Here is a 26,281-nt window from a genome sequence, read left to right as displayed (position 1 = left end):
TCCTGCTGCCCCCAGCCTACCTTAATCCTCACTGCAGGTAGATCCCTGAGAAATTGGGACACACAAATCACACGGACATAGCAGACCTGCTTGTGCCCACCACCCCCAAAAGTTTCTGAACATGTCAACCAACTTCAACAAAATATAGCAGAGCTTCAATGACATTAAGTTCCTACAGGTTTCATAGAAACAGGAGTCAAGGAGACGAGGATGACCCTGTTAAGGTCCCTCCCTGAGGGAAAAGCTACTTTATGAACTGAGCCCTATTCCTCATCAGCAGATCAACCCAACCTCAAGCTACAGAAGACTAGGTTTCTTTGGGTCCACTGCTGGTGGAAGTACTGTACTAAATATATGATTACCTACTAATTTCTCAGATAATAATCCTACTAACACACATCATCACTATGTACATCCCACCGCACACAATGTTTATGCAAAAACCACAGAAGACATGCTTCTTACGATCTCAGCATTTGGCTACTACTATATATTAGACATTGTCTTGTACTCTAGCTGACAGCAGGTCCTCCTCTTAACCCTAGCTGCTGAGGGATTCTGCAATACCCATATAGTGCATACATACAAGGAAAACAACAAGCATGTTTATTGACTTAAAAATGAATGAGGTTTTGGCAGTAAAGGTGATGCCGATACAGATATCTGGAGGTATGAAAGCCAATTGTAAGGCAGAAGAGTCAGAAGCAACTTTCATTCCTACCTGGTTCAGTGCAATTTCTGACATACGGCTGCCCCCCATCCTCTGGGACATCAGTCGCGTTCTCCTCATTTGCTTGCAGTAGCTGTCTCCCACTCCATTTGTCATTACTTTCCACAGAATAGTTCAGGGCATCATAACCTAAAGGAAAAGAGCAGTAGATACATGAGATTGCACAGGAAAGGCAACTCCTGATTCTGTTCCTGAATGCCTGAAGCAGCCAAAACATTTGCATTTCATAACCAGTGTCCCCTGGGTTAGAAACAGCAGTATTTCTAATCCCACTGGAAAGGTACGCTGCCGTTAGCTCCACATCCCAGTTAGCCTCAAGAACATCAGGAGTCGGGTTCGTTCCTCCACAACTTCAAAGATTTATACTAGAAGAGCACCTGTGGTTTCACAAGAAGTTGTAAGCCTCAATCAGTTTAAAATTGGAGTGCCATCCACTGTTTTGGTTAAAAAAACCAAAACACAAAAACAAATACAACAACCCCACAAACCACCACACAACAAAAATAAAACCCCTCAACTTAGTACTTCTGTAGACATTTCACTGCTGTTAAGTACAGGCAAAACTGCTGAATTTTGCACATGCTTATACAACATTTAAGCCATTTCTTCTTTGGATTACAATCCAATTTGCTGCTGAATGAGGCCTCAGAAATACAGTGTTTGACACAAAAGCTAGGTAGGCTCTTTTGTGAATCAATAAAATGCTGCATGGGTGTTAGGAAAGCCCTGCCCCAACAGAGCGTGAAGTTCCTCAGGACCGCAAGGGCAGAGCTTGGCAACCTGTGCCGTGCCACGGAACAGCAGTTCGGGATGTGGCATCGGAGACGTGTCTGAGGCATAGGAGCAATCACCATTTTCAAATTAAATTTCGTAATAAAAGTCTGAAAGATATTTCACCAACACGATCAATAGGGATCCATTTCAGTATCTTGCGCCCGTGTCTAACGACATCGGTGGAAAGGCTCCTGAACCTGTTCACTGTGGGCCAGGCAGCCACTCCTCACGTGTTAGGAGGCCTTCATTTATAAACACAACATCTACAGGTTCCTTCAGGTTCTGCTCACACAGCACAAAACTGATGGAAAGAAACATCTTTATGACAGCATAGCCGTATTCCTTCTCAAAATGGTTCTTACTAAGCCCAGCTGCACTGTTATTCCCACCCAACACAACCTCACCCAAGCCAAAGCACACCCCTGAGTCAGTGCAGTAGCCCTCCCTGCTTCCCACTGTTAAGAAACGTCTATAAACATCACAGGCACATATTTCATATAGAATTCAACAAAAGGGATAAACCCCAGTCCAGCATGAGTTAACCATTTTAGACGCAGGATCTGAGCATACTCTTTACCATGCCCTGTACTCCTAACAGAAAATATGTGTGCACATTTGCCGACTTGTCATTTTTCCAATATCAGCCGTATTGCTTTTGCTCACCAGTTTCTTTTCCAGCAAGGCCCAGACCTGACTGCAAAACAGCTGCACACTATCAGTTTCAGTGCTACACACAACTGCCATTAAGAATACCAAGGAACCCCCCAAAACTCTATTTTGGGGGACCATCAACCCACTGAAAGAAGAACCACCATGTGGAAGGAAGTAGCAAAGAGTAATAAAATAAGGAGACTGAAGTAGCACATCTTTGACTCTAGCAAAGGGTGAAAGTAGCCAACAACAGGGATTTGCCACTGAGAAGCCATGAGGAACTGAAAAGTGAACACTGAGAAGTGAGTGCAGGCAGCGGCGGCTGGGCAAGAGACACACTAGAAAGTAACTCACTGGGTACCACACCCAGTTTGCATGTAATAAGTGTGAAGACACATCATACCAGCCCCCGGCTCCCATCAGCAGCGCAGCGCACCGCACCGAAGGGCCATCACTCTATAGCTGCTTCATGACCCAGGCTCACAGGCTCGGTCCAGCTGCAGACTCGCAGGGCCGTTTCAGGTACCAGTATGCAGCAAGTAACCCTACAGAAGGTAACACTTCCTCTCATGACTTCTGACTCTCTCCTTGGTTTACTCCCCTCTTTAGCTTTGCCTTGGTGCTGCTAAATGAAAAGCTATTTTAGCAATGTCAACAATAAAGCTGGCTGGTTTCCACGATATTCTTGGCACAAGGCTGGTCAGCCTTGGACATGTCATGTCTGCCTAATTAGCTGAAAGCACGTGCCCATGTGTCAGTTCCTATGTAGTTTCAGCTTCAAGGGAGGAAGACGAAAATTTTTTTCACTTTTTTTAAGCCGCCAAGCCATCCACTTCAGGCAGGCAGGCACAAACACCAAGCCAGCTATCTTGCAACAGAGACCTTGAGCCCATCCAACAACAAACAGCATTGCAGAGAGATCTCCACCCCCTTACCCCCTCTCTCCACCAAGCAGCACACAGGCTCTCTCACAAGGGCTTTGCTGCCGAAGGTGCTCCTCAGGCGCGGGCCACCAGCACTGCCTGTGGCCCCACTCCCACATGCACTGGGGCTGCGGCAGGGCCTGGCCACCCCCTCGCTGGGAAGGACACGCAGCTGCCAGCCACATACCCAGGGTGCTTGGAGCAAATGACAGGCGTTACTCCACACCGAGAATCCACAGCACCGCGGCTGGAACCTGCACCCAGCGCTTGAGATGCTTCAGACCCACCCTTAAATCTCTTATTTCCAGGTTTTTCCAGCACTTTGAAGACTGATCACAAGCAAAGAGCTGTGTAACAGAGATTCAGATCTTCAGGTAATGTCTCAGAGGGTGCTCAGGGATAAAGGAAAAGGTTTTCTGCAGGTCCTAGCCCTTTCCTCAGGCTTTCTGAGTCATCCCACTGAGTGAGGTGGCCAGCCCGAGACTTCTCTGTCCTGCCCAGCTGACAGCCTGCTCAGGGCAGCTCCTGTGCCATGTACCAGCAGGCAGGCAGCGTGGGAGGGGGGCTGCCTGGAACCACATCCCTGGCCAAGGGCAGGGACTGGTACCAACACTCCCAAGACACGCAGGAGCTGGCCAGTGTGCATGCCTGAGGGAAGAACTGCAGCTACACGGGCAGCCCAAAGCACCCTTGTGTTCTAAGCAAAAAGTGTTTAACTTGGTAAATTAAACATCATTATTTGAAGCTTCAAGCACTTTGTACTTGCTATGCTTTATGAACTTCAGAGAATGCTGTTTAGTCCGTGAGCATGCAAGAGCTTAAACTGTGAGTTACACACATACAAACATCAGTGACAGAAACGGACCGTGTTTCTCAGAAGGAACACATGCAATAATGCAACATCGGACATCTCCTGTAATAATAAACATACTCTGGTAATCTGAGCTAAGCAGTTTCAGTCCCACACACTGAAAACTGTTTTCAAAGCAGAGACACCCTTCTCCAAACAGTCGCTGCTTTGTTCCACGTTGCTGTGTGGAGGAAAGGCACAAGGAAGAACCCGCAAGGGCTGTCACAGCCCAGAAGTTCCCGCAGAAACCTCTCCTGCTCCCTCCACTCCCACAACGCCTTCCTCTCTCAGATGGCAAACTTTTCCGAGCAAGGGGTAGAGAAGAAGAAAGTCATTTGAGGTGATGACTTTGGAAGGGGAAAAAGCTTCATTTGGCAGTAAAAGTGTTTATAAAAGCTACATTCAGCACTCAAAGAAATCAGTGTAAATAGCAGCAGAACCGGTCCATGGCCAAAGCTAATGGTATGGCTGTGGCTTACACCAGTGAAAGCTCTCTGCTGGTACCTCCAGGTTTAAGTGGGGTCAGCTGTGCCACAGCAGGATTTGCAACCCACTGACCCCAAAATCCTGCCTTGGGTATCTCCACTCTAAAACACATTTGGCTCAACAGAGCAACAGAAAATAGCAGTTATACATGAAGGGAGACACTTTTCCAAAGGTCTGGCCTTCCAGGGATTTCCCTGTGAAGACAGGGGCACACCAAGATTTTTAACCTTGCCAACAAGGACATTTTATGGCAATCTAACAGGGTCCACGTTTCCCCGCCTGCTGGCACCAGCTCCCTGTGCAAGGCCAGAGGGCTCCCATCAGCCCTGGCAGAAAACAACTCAGAAGCTTGCCTGGTGTTTTGGCAGGTTCAGTGAAAGAGGAACCGACTATCAGCTGCGGTTTAACCCTTTGCACATGGCTGCCTGTAACACAGGGGCCTCGCCCATCCCGTTGCTGGATGCAAGGGGCACCACCATGCTGGCCAGGCAGCATCTCTCCCTGCTTCAGGTGCTGGCACGAGGCAGAGCCTCCACCACCAAGAAGCGCTGCAGCACCCAGCAGTGGGGACATCACCTTGACTCTACATCCCACCATGACGGGGCTGCAGGAACAGCATACCACGGCCAGGTGGCCCGACCCACTCTGGCTTCCATGGACCCTTTGAGGGGAGGTACAAGCAACATTCCCTCTTGGGTTGCCACAACACCTGCAGCAGGAGCACCAGCACCTCCGGCTCACTCTTGGGAAAGGCTCAAGTATAATATGATCTACAACTATTACAAAGTCACATCCTCACAACAGTTTCAAAAAGACAGATGCAACAATCACAAATTCTCTTTGAGACCAGATTTTTTGCGACATGTGCTCTTGGCTTCTCACTTCAGATTGTGTCTTGCAATCTTTTATTCACCTGTTCTAAGGCACAACTTGCACTGACCTGAAGCTTCACACCAGCTGTCAAAGGCTGTGGACCTGAGCCCTTATGCCATTAAACAAGGGCCTCGTCCATTGGTGTCAATATATACTAAATCACAGCCAGCAAAATGTAGAACAAAAATTTGACACTCCACAGAGGGGCTACGATAACACCACGGAATAAGCAAGACTTCTTTCCAAGGAAAAGTTATAAAAAGAAAGCTAACAGTTTTCTTTCTCAAAAAGCATTATTCAGAAACGTTATTCAGTATTAGATGATTTTTAATGGGAAACATGTCGAAGATTTTTTTTTTTTTCCCCCTCAGCAGAGACTACTAAATGTCTTGCACTAGCTACACTGTCATTTTGTTCAGGCCAGTATATAGATTAGACATTTTTCTTATTAATGTTTTAGCTGCTGGCTTTATAATAAAATAATATCATGACATCTTTAAAAACTTTCTACAATAAAGAGTTTTTCCAAAGTTCTGTACCACAGCATATTTCAAAGTGGGTGAATTATTTTTTGAAGCACCGAACACCACCAGAAGGTATTTTCCACAACTCCAATTACCCAGCACCAGTTTTACATTATAGACTCAGAACCCAGGTTCTGGAGAGCTTTGTTTATGCTTCCTCACAGAGATATTCACATGGACAAGCATAGGAGTCATTTTTCCCTGTCTTTGTGCCTGTAATACATTTCATAATAGAAGTAAGACAATGCAGACAGTGCATTTCCACCGGCTCCATCTCTTTCAGTAAGAGAGGGCGCACATCAGCGTGCATTTGCTGGGAGCTCTGGTCCCTGCCAGGTTGTGGTGTGGCAGCCTGGGGAGAACGGGCTCTCTAGCCCGATCTGTTCTACTTATGACCACTCAAGTGAAAGAGTAGAAAGAAGAACTGCTCAAATTGCTCAGAACTTCTGAAAACACTCTGTGTGTGACCCAGATCTCCACATGGGAAACTGAATGCTGCTTACGCCATTCCAGATGGCTCTGGCTGGAGTTTACAACTTAGAGCACTGCAGAAGCACAGCTAAACACATCCTACCTATTGGCACTTTTCAGCATGAAGAACACTGTTTTACAATGCTATACAACATCCCGATGTTCCCCAATTACACACTGATCTCAGAGAAGCATCTTTATTTTCAGCACAGGAACCCCAACAAGCCAGTAACTCAGCGGGACCTCAGAGCAGATGTCCAGCTTCTAGCAGGGACAAAGCAGCCTGGTGTGGTTCTCAGCACAGGGCCCTTCTCACAGCCAGCCAACACACCTTGGACAACTAAATGAGACAAGACCACCCAAACTAATTTCCAGGGCAGGATACAGGTCAGGGGAGATGAGAATTTTACACTGATGTGAAGTTACCTGTCAGCCACATGGCTCCCCAGCAAACACTATTTACACACCTACACAGATTAAGAAAATCCTTTTAAATCTTTTTACTGTTACAAAAGTGAGTGCAACTGGCCCCTTCGTTAGGATTGTTTGTATTCCTGGTCCAGTAGCACTGAGCAGGTCTAGAGGGGAGGCGACGCCACTCTGCACAGCACCAGCACAAGCAGCCCCTGCGCTGTCCATGTGCACAACTAGCAAACGTAGTGAGCTCACACTAACCACCAGGCCAAGTATTTAACACATACATACTCTCCTCTCCTCTAAGCATATGCCACAGGAAAGACTTATTAGCATCTTTCTCTCCACACTGCTGGTTAAAAACAAACACACCCCCATCATTGAGATCAGGTGGTCATTTTATGAAGCTGGCCAGGAAGCGACCAGGTCATTGCATACAAGCCTCCAAAAACATCCATTACCTTATAATTAGCGGAAAATGACAATAAACAAGTTGAGGAAGATGAGTGGATAAACCTGGGTCTTGAGGTTTGCTAAGGAAAGGTTGCGGAAAGCTCTCCTGGACCAGGCTGGTGCACAGCAGGAACTCAACATGGGCATACCACAGCCCTTCCCACCCAAGACAGGGTTGAGTTAGCAAATGAGACAACTTTAGATTAACGGGAAGGGGGGCAGTGGGGTGGGTAGGTGTTAAAAAATACCCAGACACAACACCTGGGGGAAACTGGGATAATTCCCTGAACTTTGGTGCAGAAGCTGATTTTCATTCAGCAGCAGAGGATTTGGGCCAATAACACCGAAGCACAGAAACTCAGCGAAGGTGAAAGGTGATTGTGAGCAGCAAGCTGGAGTGGCAGAGGGTTGACAGGCCAGAGGCTGGCCCTGCCGAAGGGACGATCTGTCACCACGCGCTCTCACAAGCACAATGCATCGCTGCTAACAGCTTCACAGAGCTGGCAGGTATCCTTGGCTCTCACTGACAGTAAACCACTTGCTATGCAAACTGCTAGATTCTGCTGGCCAAAGCCAAAAATAGGACAGCTTTTCCAAAATATGCTTGCCCTCCCTCCTCTCTTGTCTGTGCCCTTTTATCTGTTGTTTTGATGGTGGCAGTTTCAGGTTTTCAAGGTTTGGCTTCACACACACACCTTTTAGCTAACTGACCTATCTGTCTCTCCCTAAAATTTTCCTACAGTGAATACAACAATGAAATATGTCCGAGGAAGAAAAAAAGCTGGAACAACCAAGCACAAGCTCCTGTGTTAAGCTAGCAGCAGAGGTGGGGAGCAGCAGCAGGGCAAGATTTAGCTAAAGCATCACCCCAGCGCTGCCCCTCCACACCATTGTCCTGCTGGCCCCCAGACCCGCCGCTAAGTGTCCAGGCAGGGTTTCTCCTAGCACAATCAGATCTGCCACAGACTGTCACAGCATAATCTGAGCTCAGGACTGCATAAGCATTTCATAAATGGATTATCTTTCTTTGTAGGCTGATTTGGGAGATGCTTTCCTTTCAAAATCATCAGCAGCAAAGACCATAAATAGAGCATCCTCGGGGCAGGGGATGGGGAATGGACCAGAAACCCTATACCTGGCTTTGACAAGCAGCCTGTTCCTTACACCTGATTTCACCTGTGTTTCTACACATACCGACCTACATGGAAAGGTGCAGAAAGGTTGGGGAAGGGCACTGTTGATCCACGACCGTTGTTAATACTTGTATAACCTAAGTAGGGCACAGAGGCCAGAGCCAAGTTACAGGCACTTAACAAGCAGAAGAGGGTCCCCACACCAAAGACCTCCAAAGCTAATTAGATGGCAGTGCAGGAGAAGACTCTGGTATGGAGGGAAAGGGCAGCTCGCTCAAGGAAGACCAAAGGGTGGCTGGCCGGCGAGCAGCCCCACAGGAGGAGCAACAACACCAGGTACCGGCAGCTCTCTGCCCCCACATGCCTCCCAGCCCCAAGATCCACCACCCAGACAAAGGCACAGCTAAGGAAGAGACCCCACAGCCTTGCAAACAGTAATGAGAGAGGTGACCTAAAGGTCCCAGAGCAACCAGGCACTGCAGAAGTCTTTTCATGGTAAGCATGACTTGCCAGAGCACCGGGACATCTGCCAGGACATGCAATGGGAGACATGGCTGGATAGAAAGCCCAGATGGATACCCTGCTGCTGAACAGCACCTGACCCCATGCCACTCCTGCAAATCCCTGTGGAAAAAGTCTGGTGGCAATGGCAGATGAAGAGTTGCAGGACTTCTACCCCAGATCTTGTAATTAATTTCTCAAGACTCACTCCCCAGCCAACAGCCATTAAGCTCAGCCACTCACAACTACATTTGCTCTAGATACCCCTCACTTCTCCAGGTGACTGCAGCCTACCTGCATTAACACCTTGCTGCCCAGTTGGCATTTGTGCACAGCACGGCTCCCAGACCTTCCCAGCTAAGCTGCCATCACCACCTCCTCCTCCTCCCCTACCAGCCCCTCCATAAAACTCCATCACCAGCAATAGCAAGTCCTCTGCAGTCCTGTATCCCCATCCCCAAGCCTTCTCCCACTTCCATGGAAATTACGTAAAGGAGAGCAGAAAAAATAGTTCTGGTCAAATGAAGTACTTCAGATTTTTCAGTTTCACCCACACACAGTGACTCAAGTGCCAGCCACAAAAACCAAACCAAAAAACCCAACACCAAGGTAACAGCAGCACTGGTGCCTCATGGCCCCAAGACCAGAATATGCAGCAGGGACAGGGGAGTGGCAGGTTCGACCCCCTCCCAGGTAATGTGGAGCAGGAATGCTGCTACAGCTCTCCCCATTGCCTAAGTCAGGCTCCACTTCCCTGGGAAGATTTTCCCATGAAAGCTGCCGCTCTGGGAGACATCATTAAGTTTCAACCAGAGCAGAGAACAGCACCTAGCCATCCTCCACCCCGGTAAAGCACCTATTGCCCCCCAGCTGTGTCTGCCTTCATTATTTATTGAGGCAGGACTGAGGAGCTCTGGGGGGGCACCACTGCCTCACCTTTCTGCTAACAGGCAAGGCAGCAACACCTGAACCCAAGCTCCTGCAGACAGCCAAAAAGGGGCAGAAACAACATCTAACTCTCACCACACACACACACCAGTGTCCTTCTCCCCCATTACTACCATTTTCTATGTGACCACCAGCAGAAAAAAAAAAGCAGCCCCCACAAAACCCCCAGACACAACTATTCTACCCCAAACATCTCTTGTGCTCCGCTACAGAAAGAAATGCAACCTTGATTACTGATCCAGCCTGGTCTTGGAGAAGGATCACAGGGCTGGAGGGATGAACTACAAGCTGTCCTGCTCTCCCACCAGCAGTGACCACACAGATGGTCCTTACTCAGACCGATCCTCCTCTCTGTCAGTTTGAAGACCCTTTCAGGGACATCAGAGAGGCTGACTCTGAGCCCAGAGACCTGCCCCAACCTCAAACACACCTCATGGTACCACAAAATACTGCCTCTGTACCCCTCTTCCCTCACATGCATGCTCAGAGGAACAAGGCAGAAGATTGGGCACCCATCTGAGAACAACACAGCCGCCCCATGCCTACCATCTCAGCTCCCAGTCCTCCCCACCAAGCCAGACGCAGCTCCCGTGCACCTCCAGGGAACAGCTCACCAGCTCTCTCCCAGCAAAGAGCAGAGGAGCCCACCAAGGGGCCCTAGAAGGTTCCGCCCCTCCCAGCCATCACAGGCACTCACGAGCAGCAGCTGGGAGCAGTGCTCCACACACAGCTCAGCTGTCGGTTGGGAACCCAGAGCACACCCTGAAGGTCAAGCAACAGCTCTACAGCTCTCACAGCACAACATGAAGAACAGTGAAAAATGTGACTTGGGGCTTATTTTAACTCTGAAAAGCTACCTGCCATCTGAAAGTGAGATTTCCACATGCATTCTGCTTGAGTCTTCCTCTGCTCCCACACTGAAGGCAAAGAGAACTTTAAGGTCAGGCAGCACTTTGTAGAAACCCCCTCACAGCAGTGACTGCTCATCAAGCTTTCAGTGAAGCCAGGTGATGGTCCTACCTAGCTGGAGATTGGTGCCACTCCACAGACCTCTGCAGAGGCACCCAGGAACGAGGAGCAAGCTGCAAACACCCACTACCCAGAGCATCCAGTGCTTGTAGCCAGCACCCACTGGCACCCTGTGCACCTCCCCGCTGGGGGGCACAGGTGTTGGGCAGCACCCGTGTTATCTGCGGTGCTTTAAATAGCAAAGCTCAAAGAACAGAAAATTATCTTTGCAAGACATGAAATACTCTGCTGCTTGCAGCAATACCATCAATACTCCCCTCCCAGGCTAGGCAACGTGGAGGTAAGCCACAAACAGGCTGGAGCCTGGAGCCAGAGCATGAGGCCATACTGTGACTACCACAGACTTGCTGGGACCTTAACCAGATGCTCACTGGCTCCATCGCCAATTTCATCCCCTGCCTGCTTCAGCTCTGCACAAGACCTGTTTCTCCCTATGCATTTGCACGATTAATAGCAGGAGCGAGATGTGCCAACTAAATGCACCACTGCATACACAGCATGGCTTGGGAAGGCACTGCCGTGATCAGGACAGACTGAAATTCAGATGCCACATGGCACAAATTAAGAGTTTTTCTGTTAAGGGACTCAGGGCTCCTCTCGTGCTCACCAGTTCAATGGCAATAAGCATTAACTTTTGTTCCCCATAAGCAGCAGCACCCCTTGCTGCCGGTGCAGCAGCAGCAAGGACCAGGGCACACTGCAGGAGAGGGACCATCAGAGGTGAAGGAGTGACATGCCAGCAGTGCGTTATTTACTGCATCAGCCTTGGACCCCTGCCACCCTAATCACGTGCCCTGATTACCAAAGGTGCTCGGCTAGCCACCAAGAGGATGCTTTAACCTTGAGCACGCTTCTCCTTTCTCACTTGCTTCAAAGATTGAGAAGTCTCCCCAAAACTGACTTTAAGTAACTATTTATACAGAGTGCACGCGCTCCTATTTTACCTGTCTTTTCACTTCTGCAGAAGTTACAAATAAAGCCAAAAGCACTAGCACTTTGTACCCAAGGAAAGCAGGGGAAAAGTTAGCTGAAAAAGTCTCATTAACAAGAAAGTATGGAAGAAGATTGGGGTTTTTTCCTCTAAATTTATGAGCTCTGTGACATTTTATGTTCTTATAAAACAGGCATTTTGATACAGGTTTTTATTTATAAATAAACAGGAGTTTTTTTTAAAAAAAACTAACCATTAAAAAGCTAGCTCTTTTAAGGTCTATTAGTTCTCCAGGTCAGTAAAACACCTCTACCTCAGACTGACCGTAGGGCTGAACTCCCTTTTAGGTAGTGGACAGACTCCAGCAGAACCCATGGATTTCTGCATGCACTTCTCTACCGTCCTGAACAGCACTGGCTTGAGGCTTAGTTAACTGAAGGTAAAATTTCCAGTTCACTGTCTTGTGCTAAAAATTGTCGTTGGATATGTGAATATTCCAAGGCCTCCTTGATTGCCCATTACCAGTTTGTGCAGAAATTTATGCTTTCTTTATTATTCATAGCAGCTTAACCACTGAATTGACAGATCGCAAAAGAAACAGTTTAGCACCTGGTAAATTATACCACTTTTTAACATCTCCCCATCATGCCTCCTGTGATTTAGCTCCTGTCTAAAGTAAAAAGTGTTTTTCTTATGATCATCTTTTCATGCCTCTAATAATTTTCAGTTTTTCCTTGGATGTTCCTCTGCCCCTGCTTAAACCACACGTGATACTCAAGGTGACAGCTTCCCACTGATCTATGCAACAGCACTCGGTACTTTTACCCTGACTCCCTACTTTCATTTCTCAGGGGTATCTTAACTCTTCTGCTGGCACTCTCATTTCATTAACATTTCACCTGTTACAAATGGAAGGTCTGGACACTGTTGATATTATCTCTGTTGCTTGGCAGCTGCTGACTGTCAGGCACGATTTCCACCACGCCCTGGCACAGTACATCTTTTCTGACAGAGCTGTTGCCTGTTTCTTCTGCTCTGTGACATTCCAAAAATGGGACAATCTCCTAATAATACTGGCTAGCAAATTCTGCTTTTGCCTCCCACGGCTTCTGTGGCTGATGTACCGATGAATTTCAGGGGTAGATAGAGCAATACCCTTTGCAATACCCTGCTGTAGATGCCAGCACATTTTTTTTCCTCCCTCTAATAAATAGAGAGGAAGTTTTCAGAGGCATAAAAGGAAGATGGGCAATAAATCCCCCCTCTCTAACAAATCATCAGGGCAGTTCTTCTCCCTGATCCAAGCTCCTTCCCAAGCATCCCCTTCTCAGTCACACTGCTTGCCCCTGCCTGCAAGGGACACCAGGCAACCCCAAAGTGCCCTCAGACTCCCTGCACTTTCCTTTTTCCGCATTTCACCAAAACTCTCTCTCAGCTCCCATCTTGTGTCAGCAGCCTCCTCAACTCAGTTTAGCAAGCCTCCCTGCTCCCAGCAATCCAAAAGCACTGTTCAAAATCCCCCCAAGCCACTGTCCAAAACATGGGCTTTGGATGGAGCAGAACAGAAAAAGTTCCTCTGAATTCTGAGCAGAAGAAAAGAAAACAGGGCAAGAACCACAGCAATGAGGGTAAGTTATAGGTGGCTGCACCACAAGTCACCCAGGTCATCTCAGGCTACCGCATCGAATTCATATATCACAATTTTCTTCCTTCATGGTAAGCAGCAAGGAAAAATTAGCAACAATGAATTAAAAATAACTTTAAATTGACTTTCCATCAGCAGCCGTGCTGCTTTTTATACAGCTCCAAGATCCCGTGGCTGCTTGCACCTGGAAATCAAGACCTTACATGGCTGAAAAAGCAGTAATTGAGATCCTCACTGTGATCAAACAGATCCTTGTTCCTTGGAAGGCTTGGGTAATGTGTTGCAGTAACAGCGTAATTCTCTGGAAGAGATATTTACCTTTTTAAAAGCAGTGAAAAATGAGCAGTATTCCAAATCCATGCGACAAGGGCAAATACTTGGGGTCTGATAGGGTTTTTTTGTTTAGAAGCTGGACATTCACTGCTCCTTCCCCCATATTTATATATTTCTCTCCTAATTCTGAGCTAACATGGTGGGAGCAAAGATGGTTTTGGGTCAGATGAAACTGTTCAATCAACCTGGAATGAAGTATTTTATTTTGGTTTGTTTTTTCCTTTATTACACTTTTAGCTAAATACAATTCTGCAGAATTAAATTTAGTCTGAAAATACCATAAAGACATGCTGAGAAAGGAAACAGAGCAGCTCTTCCCCCCTCCCAAAAAAACAAACCATGACTTTCTCCCAGTTAATTTCTAAAATATATTAAAAAGCATTGCCCTTGCAGCTTTGCCTGCTCAATCACCCTGAATTCCCAAATTCATGCTGTTCGCACCCTCCTCGCCCACCAACAGGTCAGCGGGACAGGTGGCAGGCCAAGGCTGCAGGGCAACTCCAGCAGAAAAGACCCTACCTCCAAAAGCAGCGTCTGCCCCGAGGTACCCAGGGCAGAAGTCCGCCGTGCCTGCCCAAACACCCCCGCGGGCAGCACAGGGCTCTGGGCTGAGCACAGCAGCCAGGCAGCCCTATGCCCTGGGTGGGCGCCCATCCTCTGCCATGCCCAAGGAGCAGCTCGGGCAACTGCCGCTACCTGAACAGACACCAAACAGCTCAGGACTGTAGCATCACGGAAGGTTTGGGTTGGAAGGGACCTTGAAGACCACTTCGTTCCAACCCCCTCCATGGGCAGGGACACCTTCCACCAGCCCAGGTTGCTCCACACCCCATCCAGCCTGGCCTTGAACTTCCAGGGATGGGGCACCCACAGCCTCTCCAGGCAGCCTGTGCCAGTGCCTCACCACCCTCTCCGTGAAGAATTTCTTCCCAACATCTAACCCGAATCTCCCGTCTTTCAGGCTGAAGCCGTTCCCCCTTGCCCTGTCGCTACATGCCCTTGTAAGAAGCCCCTCTCCAGCTGTCCTGTAGCCCCCTTTAGGCACTGGGAGCTGCTCCCAGGTCTCCCCGAAGCCTTCTCTGCCCCAGGCTGAACAGCCCCAGCTCCCTCAGCCTGTCCTCACAGGAGAGGGGCTCCAGCCCTCTGGTCACCTTCGTGGCCTCCTCTGGGCTCACTCCACCAGGTCTGTGTCCCCCTGACGCTGGGGGCCCCCAAGCTGGACACAACGCTGCAGGGGGGATTCTCACAAGTGTGGAGCACAATCTCCTCCCTTGACTTGCTGGCCACACTGCTGGGGATGCTGCCCAGGATTTGTCTGGCTTTCAGGGCTGCCAGGGACGAGTACTTGTGTCCAAGTCCCAAGGGTATAAAACCACCCACCACAGCAAGGTGAGTTCCTCAGATAAGGAAGGGCAGAGTCTGTCAGGACTGGACAACTCCACCTCTTTCCGGTACCTCCATGCCAGCTCCCACCAGAGCCTCTGCCCACCGCCCTCAGCCCGGCTGAGGGTCGCTCCTGCAGCCCCTGCACCACAGCAGCAAGGCAGAGGAAGCTGAAAGCCCAGAGTTGGCTGCCCTGAAGGACACGGCCCTCAGGCTGCCCCAGCTCACGGCAGCTGCGGAGAAGTAACGAACAGCCAGAAACAGAACATACCAGAGAAACGCACAAGGAGTGGGAGCAGATCCTGTTCCCTCAGTGAACATGACCCTCACCATGGATGATGGATGAACAGGCCTGCTGTGTCCCTCCAGTGAGCTGGGTGTTGCAAGCACTAAGAATAAGCCACCCCTTTCGGGAAAGAAAGAAAAAAAAGAAAAAAAATGTCATAAGCCCTGGTTCCCAGTATGGTATCTAAACACCAGAAAGCTCTGATGATAGGGAAGCCATCACAAAAGAGCAGAAGGGGTTTTTTTCATGCTTTTCTCCACAAAAGATAAAGAAAAAAAAATGAATCTTGCAAAAAATAAACAAGCAAGAGGGAAAAGGGAGCTTTTGTGTCTAATTTCAATACAAACATGTTTTTCAAGTTAAAAGGACTATTTCTCCCCCTTCTTTTTGCCTTACAACTCTTTTCCCCTTGTGTTTCCCTGCAACAACACTAAATCTGTAACTGTTATTAATTTAATCATCATTATTTACTCTTTCCATAGTGCTGGAAACATGCTAGGCACTTTACAACATGGAGACAAAGTCTCAGCCCCAGAGAATACATCACCCCTGTACATACTGAATCTGGATATGCTCCCTAAAAGTACTCTTTATACATACCGTGAAATTCAGGAAAACTCACGGATAGCCAGACAAGGAAATACAAAGCAGAAACCCCCACAGAGAGACCTGGAGAGATATACAGGAGGGCAGGCTGGACTTTTGCAACCCTTACACATCTCCCAGGTCTTGCACTAAGGCATCTCATTTAACTACCTGCTGCACTGGCATGGGTAAGATGGCAGTGGAACTAGTATAAGAATGGGGGATAAAACATAATTAAATGAGAGCATGGAGGAGATGTGAAATGTATGAATTTAGGCCTTGCGGATGAGCAGTACTTCCCCTTTTTCTGTATCTGTTCAGAAAGCCCACAAGACTCAACTTCTATCACAGATAAGAACACGCTGAAGGGCAGCCACTGGCCTCATAACTCATGCTGTGCCTTCTTTCCAGCGAAACTCAGTTCCCTGCTCTAATGCATCTCTTTCATTCCCAGTGTGCGGAGCTAAAATTAAGACCAGATAGCAAAAGCTGCAGAAAGTACCACAATGAGGAGCTCAAGAAAGGCTGTGAAGGTTTGCATCCCACATGCAGCAGTTTATGTGTTTCAGGGTGCTCGTGTTCCTCCACTCAAGCTTGTCCTCTGCCAGTGGCCAGCAAGCGGATCTGGTCTGGAGCTGCCATGACAAGCTAGCCGCAGGCAAATGGGCTCCAACAGCAGGGCAGATCATCCATCAGGCGTCCTCTTGGAAAGCCTGGTTCTTCTACAAAGCAGACAAAAGCATAAGGCTTCCTATGCTGCTAGATCAGCGACTCAGTCTCAAGAGAATGAGCAAAGCACCAGTTCCAACAAATCTTCCAGGTGCTATCAGCACCTCCTCTCTATCAACCCTCAACATTATCCCTCCTCACCCATTCTCCAGCCAACAAGCATTTCCCTGTGATTACTATAAATGTTGCCAACCAAGGGTCCCAGCTGCATGCAGGTTTCTGCCCTCATTCAGACTGATCCATGTGTCACTAAGCCAGGTTGAAAATTACCTTAGTGACATAGAGTACCTTCCCTATGGTACCCGCTTAATTAAATATTGAATAAGCTATTACCTTTCAGGGATGCCTGTGCACTGGCTGTGTCCATTATTTATAGCATAATGTATTCATTATGTATCTTATCCCATGCTCTTATCTGCTGATCTCATAACAGGCCCTTAAAAACAATTTCGAGCAATTAATCCTACCTTAATTACAAACAAATAGATATGGAAGCCCCAGGACATCTCTCTCTCATATTTATTACAAGTAAGTAAACACATCTAGAAATAAATCTGGTAATAAGGAAAGAGAGGGACAAAGCCCACCAGCCATGGGAATCACAGACCTGAAGACTGGCACATTTTAATCACCCGCAGTAAAATCGCCAGCCTCGCCTGCCTTAGAAAAGAGACGTGTCCTGCTGCAGCTTCCCTGACGGACAGGCTCTTCCAACGCAACTGCACCGCTGGACGCCACCTCCTCTGCCCCCCGCACCGTGATCCAGGCCAAGGCCCACCACACCAAGATGCCCTGGGTTTTCCTGCCTCCCAGGGCCCTCCGAACCCCAGATGGCTGGCACGGCCATTTTCCCAGTCAACAGGAGCCACCACTGAGCTGTCTGGGGTTGTCCCTTGTCCCTGCCTCCTCCCACCCAGAGCCAGCCCTTCCTGCCTGCCAGCCCACGGGGCTGAAGGCCCAGCCGAGCCCAGCACAGGGCTGCCCGCTCCCAGCGGGTAGGACGGGTGCACGGCGGCAGCCATGTAAGGGGGCTGGCAGAACCCTGCCCGTCTTGCCGGCTGGGTGCCAGCAGGGTCCCCTTCCACAGCCCCGCCGCAGGCAGCCAGCGGTGGGGCTCCCTCCAGCAAGAACCAGGCTGTTCAGCCTTGTGCATCTCTGCTGGCAGACCCCACGCTGCAATGCGGTCCTCCAATTCTCTCTCCCGCATCCATACCTACAGGATGGTTGTTGAAAAACTTTCAAGGGGGGTGGGGGTGGGGAAGAAGAGAATAAGAAAAGAATCTCCAGACACAATGAGGAAGCACCTTGTAAATTCCCACGCTTCAGCTCATGTAGGAAACACTCTAATTTGGGGAGCACTTGTTTCAGCTCTTTTCTGAAGAGCCCCGGTAACGTACAGGAAAAGAACACAATCATCATTAATACTCATATTTTGTGCAACTTCACCGCTTAACAGAACCAACTCGTATGTTTAGCACCCACAGTGGGAAATCTCATGCTTCAGAGTTTGTCTTCTGGTCAAACACAGCGACCATAAGCTCTCAGACGCTGAGCACACTGGTCAGCTCCTGAACCAAGGCACACAGCTCAGCAGTGCACCGAGCACCCACCTCCCCAGCAGCACGGTGCCCCGCTGGGAGCAGGCTCCCTCTGCTCTACCTCAGCTGCGGGGCACAGCAGGCACCACCACCCAGGCGCTGCCAGGGGTCCAAGTGGTGCAGGTCCAGCACAGACCTGTACACACCTGCTACTGGGGAGCCTCCGGGCAAGGGAGGGACAGGGAAATGGAGCCACGATACGGAGGTGTGCTGCAAACACACTGCAAACACATATCGCATTCTGTCATGATAGGACAAGGGCTAACAGTTTTAAACCAAAAGAGGGTAGATTTAGACTAGATATAAGGAAGACATTTTTTATGATGAGGGTGGTGAGACACTGGCACAGGTTGCCCAGAGAGGTGGTAGATGCCCCGACACTGGAAACACTCAAGGTCAGGCTGGGCAGGGCTCTGAGCAACCTGATCTAGTCAAAGATGTCCTTGTTCATTGCATGGGGTCAGAACTAGATGATCTTCAAAGGTCCCTTCCAACCCAAACCATCCTATGATTCTAAACCACTGATGAGATTCTGACCGAACAGACCTTAAGGAATAACTCCAGATGGCCAAAGCTAGAACAGCCCTGTCGTTCTGATCTTTCCCTTCCCCCACCCCAGAGAAAACAGTACAAGGAAAACAGTGGTCTATGGTGCCATCTCAATATTCAGAAACGTGGAAAGCAGAGAAAAATAAATGCATCTAATGAAAACACAATTCCAAAACCAAGCGAGGACTCAAAGAATAGGATCTTTGTCACCCCTGAAATCAAAAGAGAATACTACCACTGCTTCAACTGGTTTTAGACTAGCCCTTAAATGTACTGTCAGGGTGACATTAGCACAGAAACCTCCTAAAATGTTTCAAAGGGGGCGTTCCGTACTAAGCCATGGCTGAAGTTTGTAGAGACTCCTTTGCAGATGACTAAAAAGGCAGCCTGTCCCTACAAGCAGATGATGTGCACACACTTGCCGTCCAAACTGCACACCACGCTCTCTCTCTTCTCACCTGGGGAATATTTCCCTGCCTGCTGAAAAAGGCAGACACAAGCCCCAGCAGGCACAAGCCAACAAGCTTCGCGGCAGTGCCTCTGCCTTTCTCCTCTGAGAAATGAGCCTGGCCCAGCTCAACACAGACCCTTGCTCAGAGTAAGGGCATCTTTCTAGTAAAATCCCAAACTGGAATTTTCCTAAGTATTTTAAGGAAATAAATAATACTATAGGGAAGAAAAAAAAGTTTCTGTTTTTAACCAGAGATGCTGGCACAAAAGGGTAGTACTCCACATCATACCAGAATCAAGTATCTGACGCTGTCCTTCCTTTATAAGGCTTTAAGAATGGCAGGACCCTCCAAGAAGCTGTATGTGTTCTTTACTTACCCTGACATGAGACTCTGCAGACCTGAGTTTAATTCACTGCTCTGCTATTAGCCTGTGAGGTGACCTTGGACAAGTTGTTCTGTCCAGATTCTCAGCTGGTGTCAGCTGGCACTGTGCCACCAAAGTCAATTTAAACAATTTGAGACTTCAGTTCTACAGTCCTCAGCCTCCGTATCCAAACAGCACTGCCAGCCGGCACGCAGCCCTGCTCCTGAGATGCTTTGGAAATGTGCACCTAAGAGGCAGGTAGTGGGATTAACAGAGCTCATGCCTCCCTTGGAAAATACACGTTTTTACCTAAAATGAAACAAAAAGCCTTTTCTATTTTTTTTAAATAGCCTTACGATCAAGGCTTTAAAAACAAACCCACGGACACTGTTGTTTCATTTTGCAGTCTGTTATGTATTAGCTGATGCAAAATCCCTAGCGATTTTGACTTTAGCACACAGTAATGGGTGGCGACTGATACTTTTTTCCATTCTTCTCCTCTTAAGTTTCATTCTTTCCAAAATCATCCCAAATTTCTCTCTCAACTTGCTTCCATCACCAGTGGCATGTTGGAAGGCTGCTTCATCACACCAAGAAGCTGAATGCCTGACACCAGCCTGAAGGCAGGCTGGATTTCAGGAGGGGGCTTGGGAGTCACCAGATCTTGTGCCTTTCATCACAGGAAGCTCCTAAGACTGGAAAACTCTAGTATTTTACCTGACTGAACAGCTGACACCCAGGAAATCCGAGAGAAGGAGGGAAACTAGGTTGCACCACACGAGGGGACACCGCTGGCCACGAGCTGCCCACAGCTTGGTGTGCGGCACCCAGGGAGGCAGTGCTTGGGCATGTCACCACCGGGCACGCAGCCACTCATTCCCAGGATAAACCTTTATGAAAGTACCTCCCGAATAAGTCCTCTTAGCGGCCTCCCTCACCCCAGACACAGCAACAGCTCTGTCCCTGCAGACCTCAGCCCAGCGGGAGGTGCAGCCCCAAGCCATACAATGACGGCTCCCGAGGTCTCCCAGGCCCATAGGGCTTCTCCCTGAAACACACTGACTGCCTCTCCCATCAGCGAGCAATGCTAAGGCAGGGCTCCTGCAACCTTTCCTTGGATCGTTTTTTGATTCAGGAGATTTTTACGTTACTCAGTCATGTTCTTGGAAAACTTCTGAACAAGCTTGATTTGTCAACTCCTCTGATTTAGTGCAAGAATAAATCCAAAGAACATGAAACTCATAATTTAATTTTACTTTGTCAGCAGTAAAATTAACTTAAGGGGGTTTTTTAGCATTGCCTCTTCTCCTTCTCCCTCCCGTCCAATGACACTACTTTCTGAGAAGTCGTCCATGGCAAGCGAAACCTTTGCTATAAGCACAGCTGATGTAACCTGTTGAACAAGCGTACCGTGGGCAAGCAAGCTCGATAGGGCAGTTGGGTGGGTTGGAAGGAAGCTCTTTGAGACAGGGGTCTTTTTAGCTCGGTTTTCACAACAGGGCTTGTGAGAATGCCAGCGCTAACCAGTACACTCCATACTGCAGCAGGAAGGTCTCTGCTCACCTAGACCCAAGATGCAAAACCTGCGCTCAGTCAAAAGACCTTAACCACAGTACGATACGCTAGCTATGCCAAGGGACCAGTCCACTAAGCTGTCCAGCAGCCAACATCCCCGTGAGGACTTTATGCCACCCCAGTTAATGAGATCTCTTCTTGCTGTGCAGCTTGGTAAGGCTGTTGTCTGCATGGCTCCACAGCATCCCCTGTCCCCAGCCCTGCAGCAGCACCAAGGCACCCTTTGGCACAGCAGGGAGCAGAAGGGACACCGGCAAGCAGCATCACAGCCAGAATCTTCATCAGCTTCCGTATGGCACAGCACTTACTAAGCACAGAAGCAAGACATTTAACAACTCTTCTACTTGCCACCACCCTGCGGAGTTAAACATCATACATACCTACTCTTTTCTTAACAACTGAAATCAAAAGCCTTTTAGTACACATCATTGTGTGTAACGTCAACTGACGTGGCTTGTGCTCTTGCTTCTTTTCCCATAAAATGAACTGTTGTGCTGGCCCAGTGCATGCACCGCTCATTTAAAAGGGTTTCTTTCTGTCATGCTCTCCCTGTGAGCTGGCAATAAAATACAAAGCAACTATCACAAAGAGGTGCACAGAGAACTGGAGGGCAAATCTTCTTGGAGGAGAAAAGAATGCCCATGTAAGGCTCGCTTCTCCTCCTGCTTTATGTTGCAGGATGTTCTGGCCATCTTAGGGAAAAAAAGCAGATGAGTCTATCTCTGAATAAGAATTATTTTAATAGCAGACCCTTCAGTTGTTCGTACTTCAGTTAGCATGTTTTTGGCTTGCATATCAAAAGTATTATTTTCTTGGACTTTAACAGGCTTTTTCCTAATTGAGCTATTAAAATTTGTTTGCAGTTCTCATTTGATAGGTGATGCTTGCTGCAGGAGCGAATACTGAAGATGAGCCTTGGCATACCAAAGTTCTCTTTAGAAAAGCATGCTCAGCACTATCCAAACACGTCTTTCTCCTCTTCTACCACTGCAACAGCTGAGATACACCGCGCTTGAAGAGAGCACCCTGCCTGCTTGCTTCTTATCCCTCAGCCACCACAGGGCCACAGGAGACTTCTCGGGGCTGACCTGGCAGGAGACGTCCACACCCTGTGGACCGATGCACAAACCCATCTGCAGGTCCGCGCTCCGTCTGGGCGTCTGTCATCCCTGTGCCACCAGCATCCCACAAACTTGCCTCTCAGTTTCCCCACTCGATAACTTGAGAACACGCTTACTTGCCTCGTTTCCTCCGAAGAGGCCACGGACAGAGGAACAGCTTGAGCAAGGAAGGATCTGGTTAACCTCGTACACGCATGAGCCCACTGAAGTCAAGCGCAGTACTTCACACGCTGCAAGTTAAGCACTCTTTCCCTGGATCATGGCCTAACTGCCTATGGACACACAAACATGGCTGGTGGCCAAAGTACCGCACACACTACTGGAGGCATAGAAAGGTCAGACCAGACTGTGAATCTCAGCCACTTCGCACAGCTGCTCAGCTCAGCAAAGGAATGTTCCAAAACAACGAAATCTGTGCCTCCAGACCAGTTTTGACACTCCCTGTGCACAAGAGCGCTCTCCCTTGATGAAAGGTACATCCCCCTTCCCTGAACACACGCTCACACCCACCGATGCAGCACCCATGACCTGGGTTGCCAAGGGCAGCCTGCAGCATGGGGCAAGGCCAACATGGGACTGGAGGCATCACAGGAGGCAGGCTGCCCTCTCCTCTGGGCCTGCCAGCAGTTTTCAGGTCCAAGGCAGGACCTGGGGGACCATCTGCTTCTTGCAGGCAAGGCTTATAGGCAGATGACGTTCAATCACACCTCTTCAGCAGTCCCTGTAAGCCAAAAAAGTCCATAAAAGGCAAATAAAGTCCCAGCAAGTACTGTCCCACACAGCCTCCTCCCTGGACACCACATCTGGACTCCTCTTCAGCGCCTTCTTTTTTTTTCAGAAGACCAAGACCCAGGCCCTCCCCCTGGAGCCCTTGGTGCAGTGCTCCTAGTCTCAGGGATACTGCCAAAAAAAAACAGCTTAAACATCTTCAGTCCACATCAAACTTCACCTTTTAATCCAGTCTCAGGTCACCTCCAGTTACTGTGTGCTTCTATTCATCAGCCCTTGTTGCTGAATGCAACACCCCATCCTGCTCCCTTTCCTTCCTCGTCTTCCTTTTCCCCCAACACTCAGAAAGCCCCTAGTTTCCAGAGTTTTCTCAGCCTGTTCCTAAAGAAAAGCTTGGCGTCTAGAGGTTGCACCCATTTTATTTTTAAATCTGAGTGTTAAGCTGAAATCCAGCCATGCTATGGTACGGACACATTGACCGCACATATTTAATGTCTTACAGATGCTCCTTTGATGTAGCTGGCTCCATTGCCAAAGCAATGGGGGGCTCAACACCCTCCAAAATCCCCAGGTTCAGTGGGCTCATCCTATGGCCAACTCCATATAACCGCAGCTCCATTGCTATCAGTTTCCAAGCTGACAAAATCAGGCCTAAGTCTCACTTGAATAGGCACTTTTCCGACTGCCGTGGAGACTTGACCTTCCATCTTGACAAATGCAAGAGAAGATAACATAAACTTTGCTGGGAGACAAGACAAAGGGAGATGGAACTGTGCCCTAGGGGTTTCAAGTAGCTAAATGCAAACTCCCGAGTCAGGATGCCCTTGGCAGTAAATAACACATGGACAGGCTGTTCAGAGCTTGAGGAGTCTGACAGTCCAGCAACTATTCTGCAGAGGCAACACACCTTCATCCCTTTAGGGTCAGCCAAAAGTCCACTCACAAGCTGCAAATTACACGCATTTACCACTTCCATTTTCAAAGGATTTCCCTTTGATGCTGTGAGTAATGCAGCTCTACTGCAGACCAGCCACTAAGATTTACTCACCGTGTAACCTTACTCTTCTAAGAGCATGTCTACAGGACATAATGATTAAAGCGGCGAGGCTACAAACATCCTGCCCACACCAGGGCATGCCCACTGCTCCACTGATTCTTCCCATAAAGCCACACCAGTGGAAAGAAATTAGGATGAGGTTACCAGTGGCTCTCTGCATCGGTTCGACCTGACTTGTGGTGATATTAAAGGTAAAACTTAGAGCAGAACAAGGCTTTTGAAAATCCCTGATGCTTTCTAAAATCCCATGCTTAAAGACTGGTCTAGAGAAGGGCAGGAGAACAAGGCTGGAAAAAGCAAACACCTCTTCTTCCCCCCCCCCCCTTTTTTTTTTCTCCAAAAATGCATGACTTCAACTCAGCTGCCTGGTTGCCAGATGTAAAAAACAGTGTGCCTCAGAACAGGTGGGAAAGCACAGCCTGTGACAATAAAGTGCAGCTCCCACCGCAGCGCAGCATATGATCACTGAGTCTGCAGAAGAAGTGTATTTTTGCAGAAATCGCACGAAGAAGTTGCACTGGCTTCCAAGTAACAACAGTAACAAGATGCATCCCTCAGGCTCTATGCTCCATAACCCCATTTGGCTTCCATTTGAAAAAACCAAACTCCAAAGTTTTAAGTGACAGGTTTCATGAGACCTGGCTCTTTTCTTCAAGTCTTATCTTAGGGAAGAATCTATGAATTTTCATTTTTGCTATGCTTCCTTGTGGACAGGAAAGCGAGAAAGGGTAATTTAAACTGTTCCAAAGGCACAGTAACGGGAGGCGGGGGGGAAGCGGAGAAAGAAAAAAAGAGTATTTTTCTAGCTACCATAGGGTTGCCATCAGTTTAAAGAAAGAACAGAAACAAAACAGAGAAAAATGCCCTGGGGCAGACTAACACTTAGAAGCAGGGTCAGCTCCAGAGGTGAAGGGAGTTTTCTTGTTGCAGGGATGGCTGCTGATCTCCCGAATGACCCTTTCCCATCCAGGGACAGATCATTTTTTTCACAGTCTCATTCCCAGGAGGCTAGAGACACAAGTACCTGCCACATGAATATATGACAGCTCCAGCTGAGCCCTTCCTTTTGAGAATCTGACCAAAAATGGACAGCGTGACAAGCCAGCCTTCCCAACATTAAGGACCATTCAAGATCAGCAGCAGGAGGGAAGTACAAAAAAGAGCTTAGAAAAAACCAACCAACCATGCCCACCTTCCCATGAGCTCTGCTATTCTGACCACAGCCACCACCTAGGGGCTCTCCGTTCAGCTACAGCTTGTTAAGACCCTCACCAAGTCATTTTAGTGTGCTAATCTGAAGGGGGGGAAAAAAATTTAAAAAAAAGTCCTTTATTTATCCTAAGCTAGTTTTCTGCTGTGTTAGCTGCTGGAGACTCAGCTAAGGGCCTGCAAAATGCAGGAGCCCATGCACAAGGAGGCAACGTGGGCAGGAGCAGCCACAAGCAGCACCGAGAGCAGGACAGAGCATTTGCAGTTAGATCAGCCCAGGCAGCCACAGAGCCACAAGCCTACCTTCCCTTAACAGGCACTAAAGAAATGATGATCATGGAGTTTTTCTGCTATTCACCGCCTCGCATTCTGTCTGGGTTTGAACAGCTGGGGAGGCAAGCAACCTTCTGCCTTCATGCCCTGCAGAGGTGGGAGCTCCCAAGGAGCCCGCACCCACATCCTGAGGACCAAGACCCCATGAATTTAGGGGCGTGCTGGAGTTTACCTCGGGCACCCAGCTTTGGCAAGCTGACCAGCCTGGCACGCGTCCCCACACTTTCATAATGTTTTAATTAAGTGGACCCCAAACACTGGCAGGTATGGAGATTTGAACATTCCCAAGGCAGTTCTTCAGGGAGATCCCGCAGCAAGCCCAAATTCACAGCCAGGCGCACAAGCCCTGCTCCACCAGTACCGTAAGCAGGTGCTGAAAGTTGAGCACATCTTTAAGCATGTTCCCCCTTGCTCCTTCCAAGCAGAGCCGCATGCCTCATCCCTGCTGCTCCCCGCGCTGCAAGCTGCTTGATAGAAGACCTCAGCCTCTGTCAGCTGTTGGTGCAGGACCTTGAATGAGTACTAAATAAATGAACAAGTCATTTCCTGCAAGGCCAAACAAGCTCCCTGCCAAAGAGGTCGCATACCACGCTCTGGCCTGATGCCTCTCCCTAGTTTATGAGGGTAAATTCCCATATCCAG

The 26,281-nt window shown here is 48.6% G+C and overlaps 1 protein-coding gene across 11 annotated transcripts in view; it reads right to left on the bottom strand.

The window, feature by feature from the left end:
- The window catches only part of LOC130157758 (sodium/potassium/calcium exchanger 3-like), a 280,298-nt gene that overhangs the window by 249,697 nt on the left and 4,320 nt on the right, over nt 1-26,281 (bottom strand). For all 11 annotated transcript variants that reach the window (XR_008825023.1, XR_008825024.1, XR_008825025.1 and 8 more), the window contains exon 2: nt 722-859. Coding sequence is in view for 7 of the 11 variants with exons in the window: in XM_056357687.1 (XP_056213662.1) it covers nt 722-859 (138 nt within the window). In the remaining 4 variants the exon portion in view is untranslated. The remainder of the gene's footprint in view (nt 1-721; nt 860-26,281) is intronic.

This window comes from Falco biarmicus, chromosome 12 (genome assembly GCF_023638135.1).
Source record: "Falco biarmicus isolate bFalBia1 chromosome 12, bFalBia1.pri, whole genome shotgun sequence".
NCBI classification, from domain to species: domain Eukaryota; kingdom Metazoa; phylum Chordata; class Aves; order Falconiformes; family Falconidae; genus Falco; species Falco biarmicus.
Note: the sequence above shows the minus strand (reverse complement) of the source record. Positions and strands in the feature narration are given on the sequence as shown.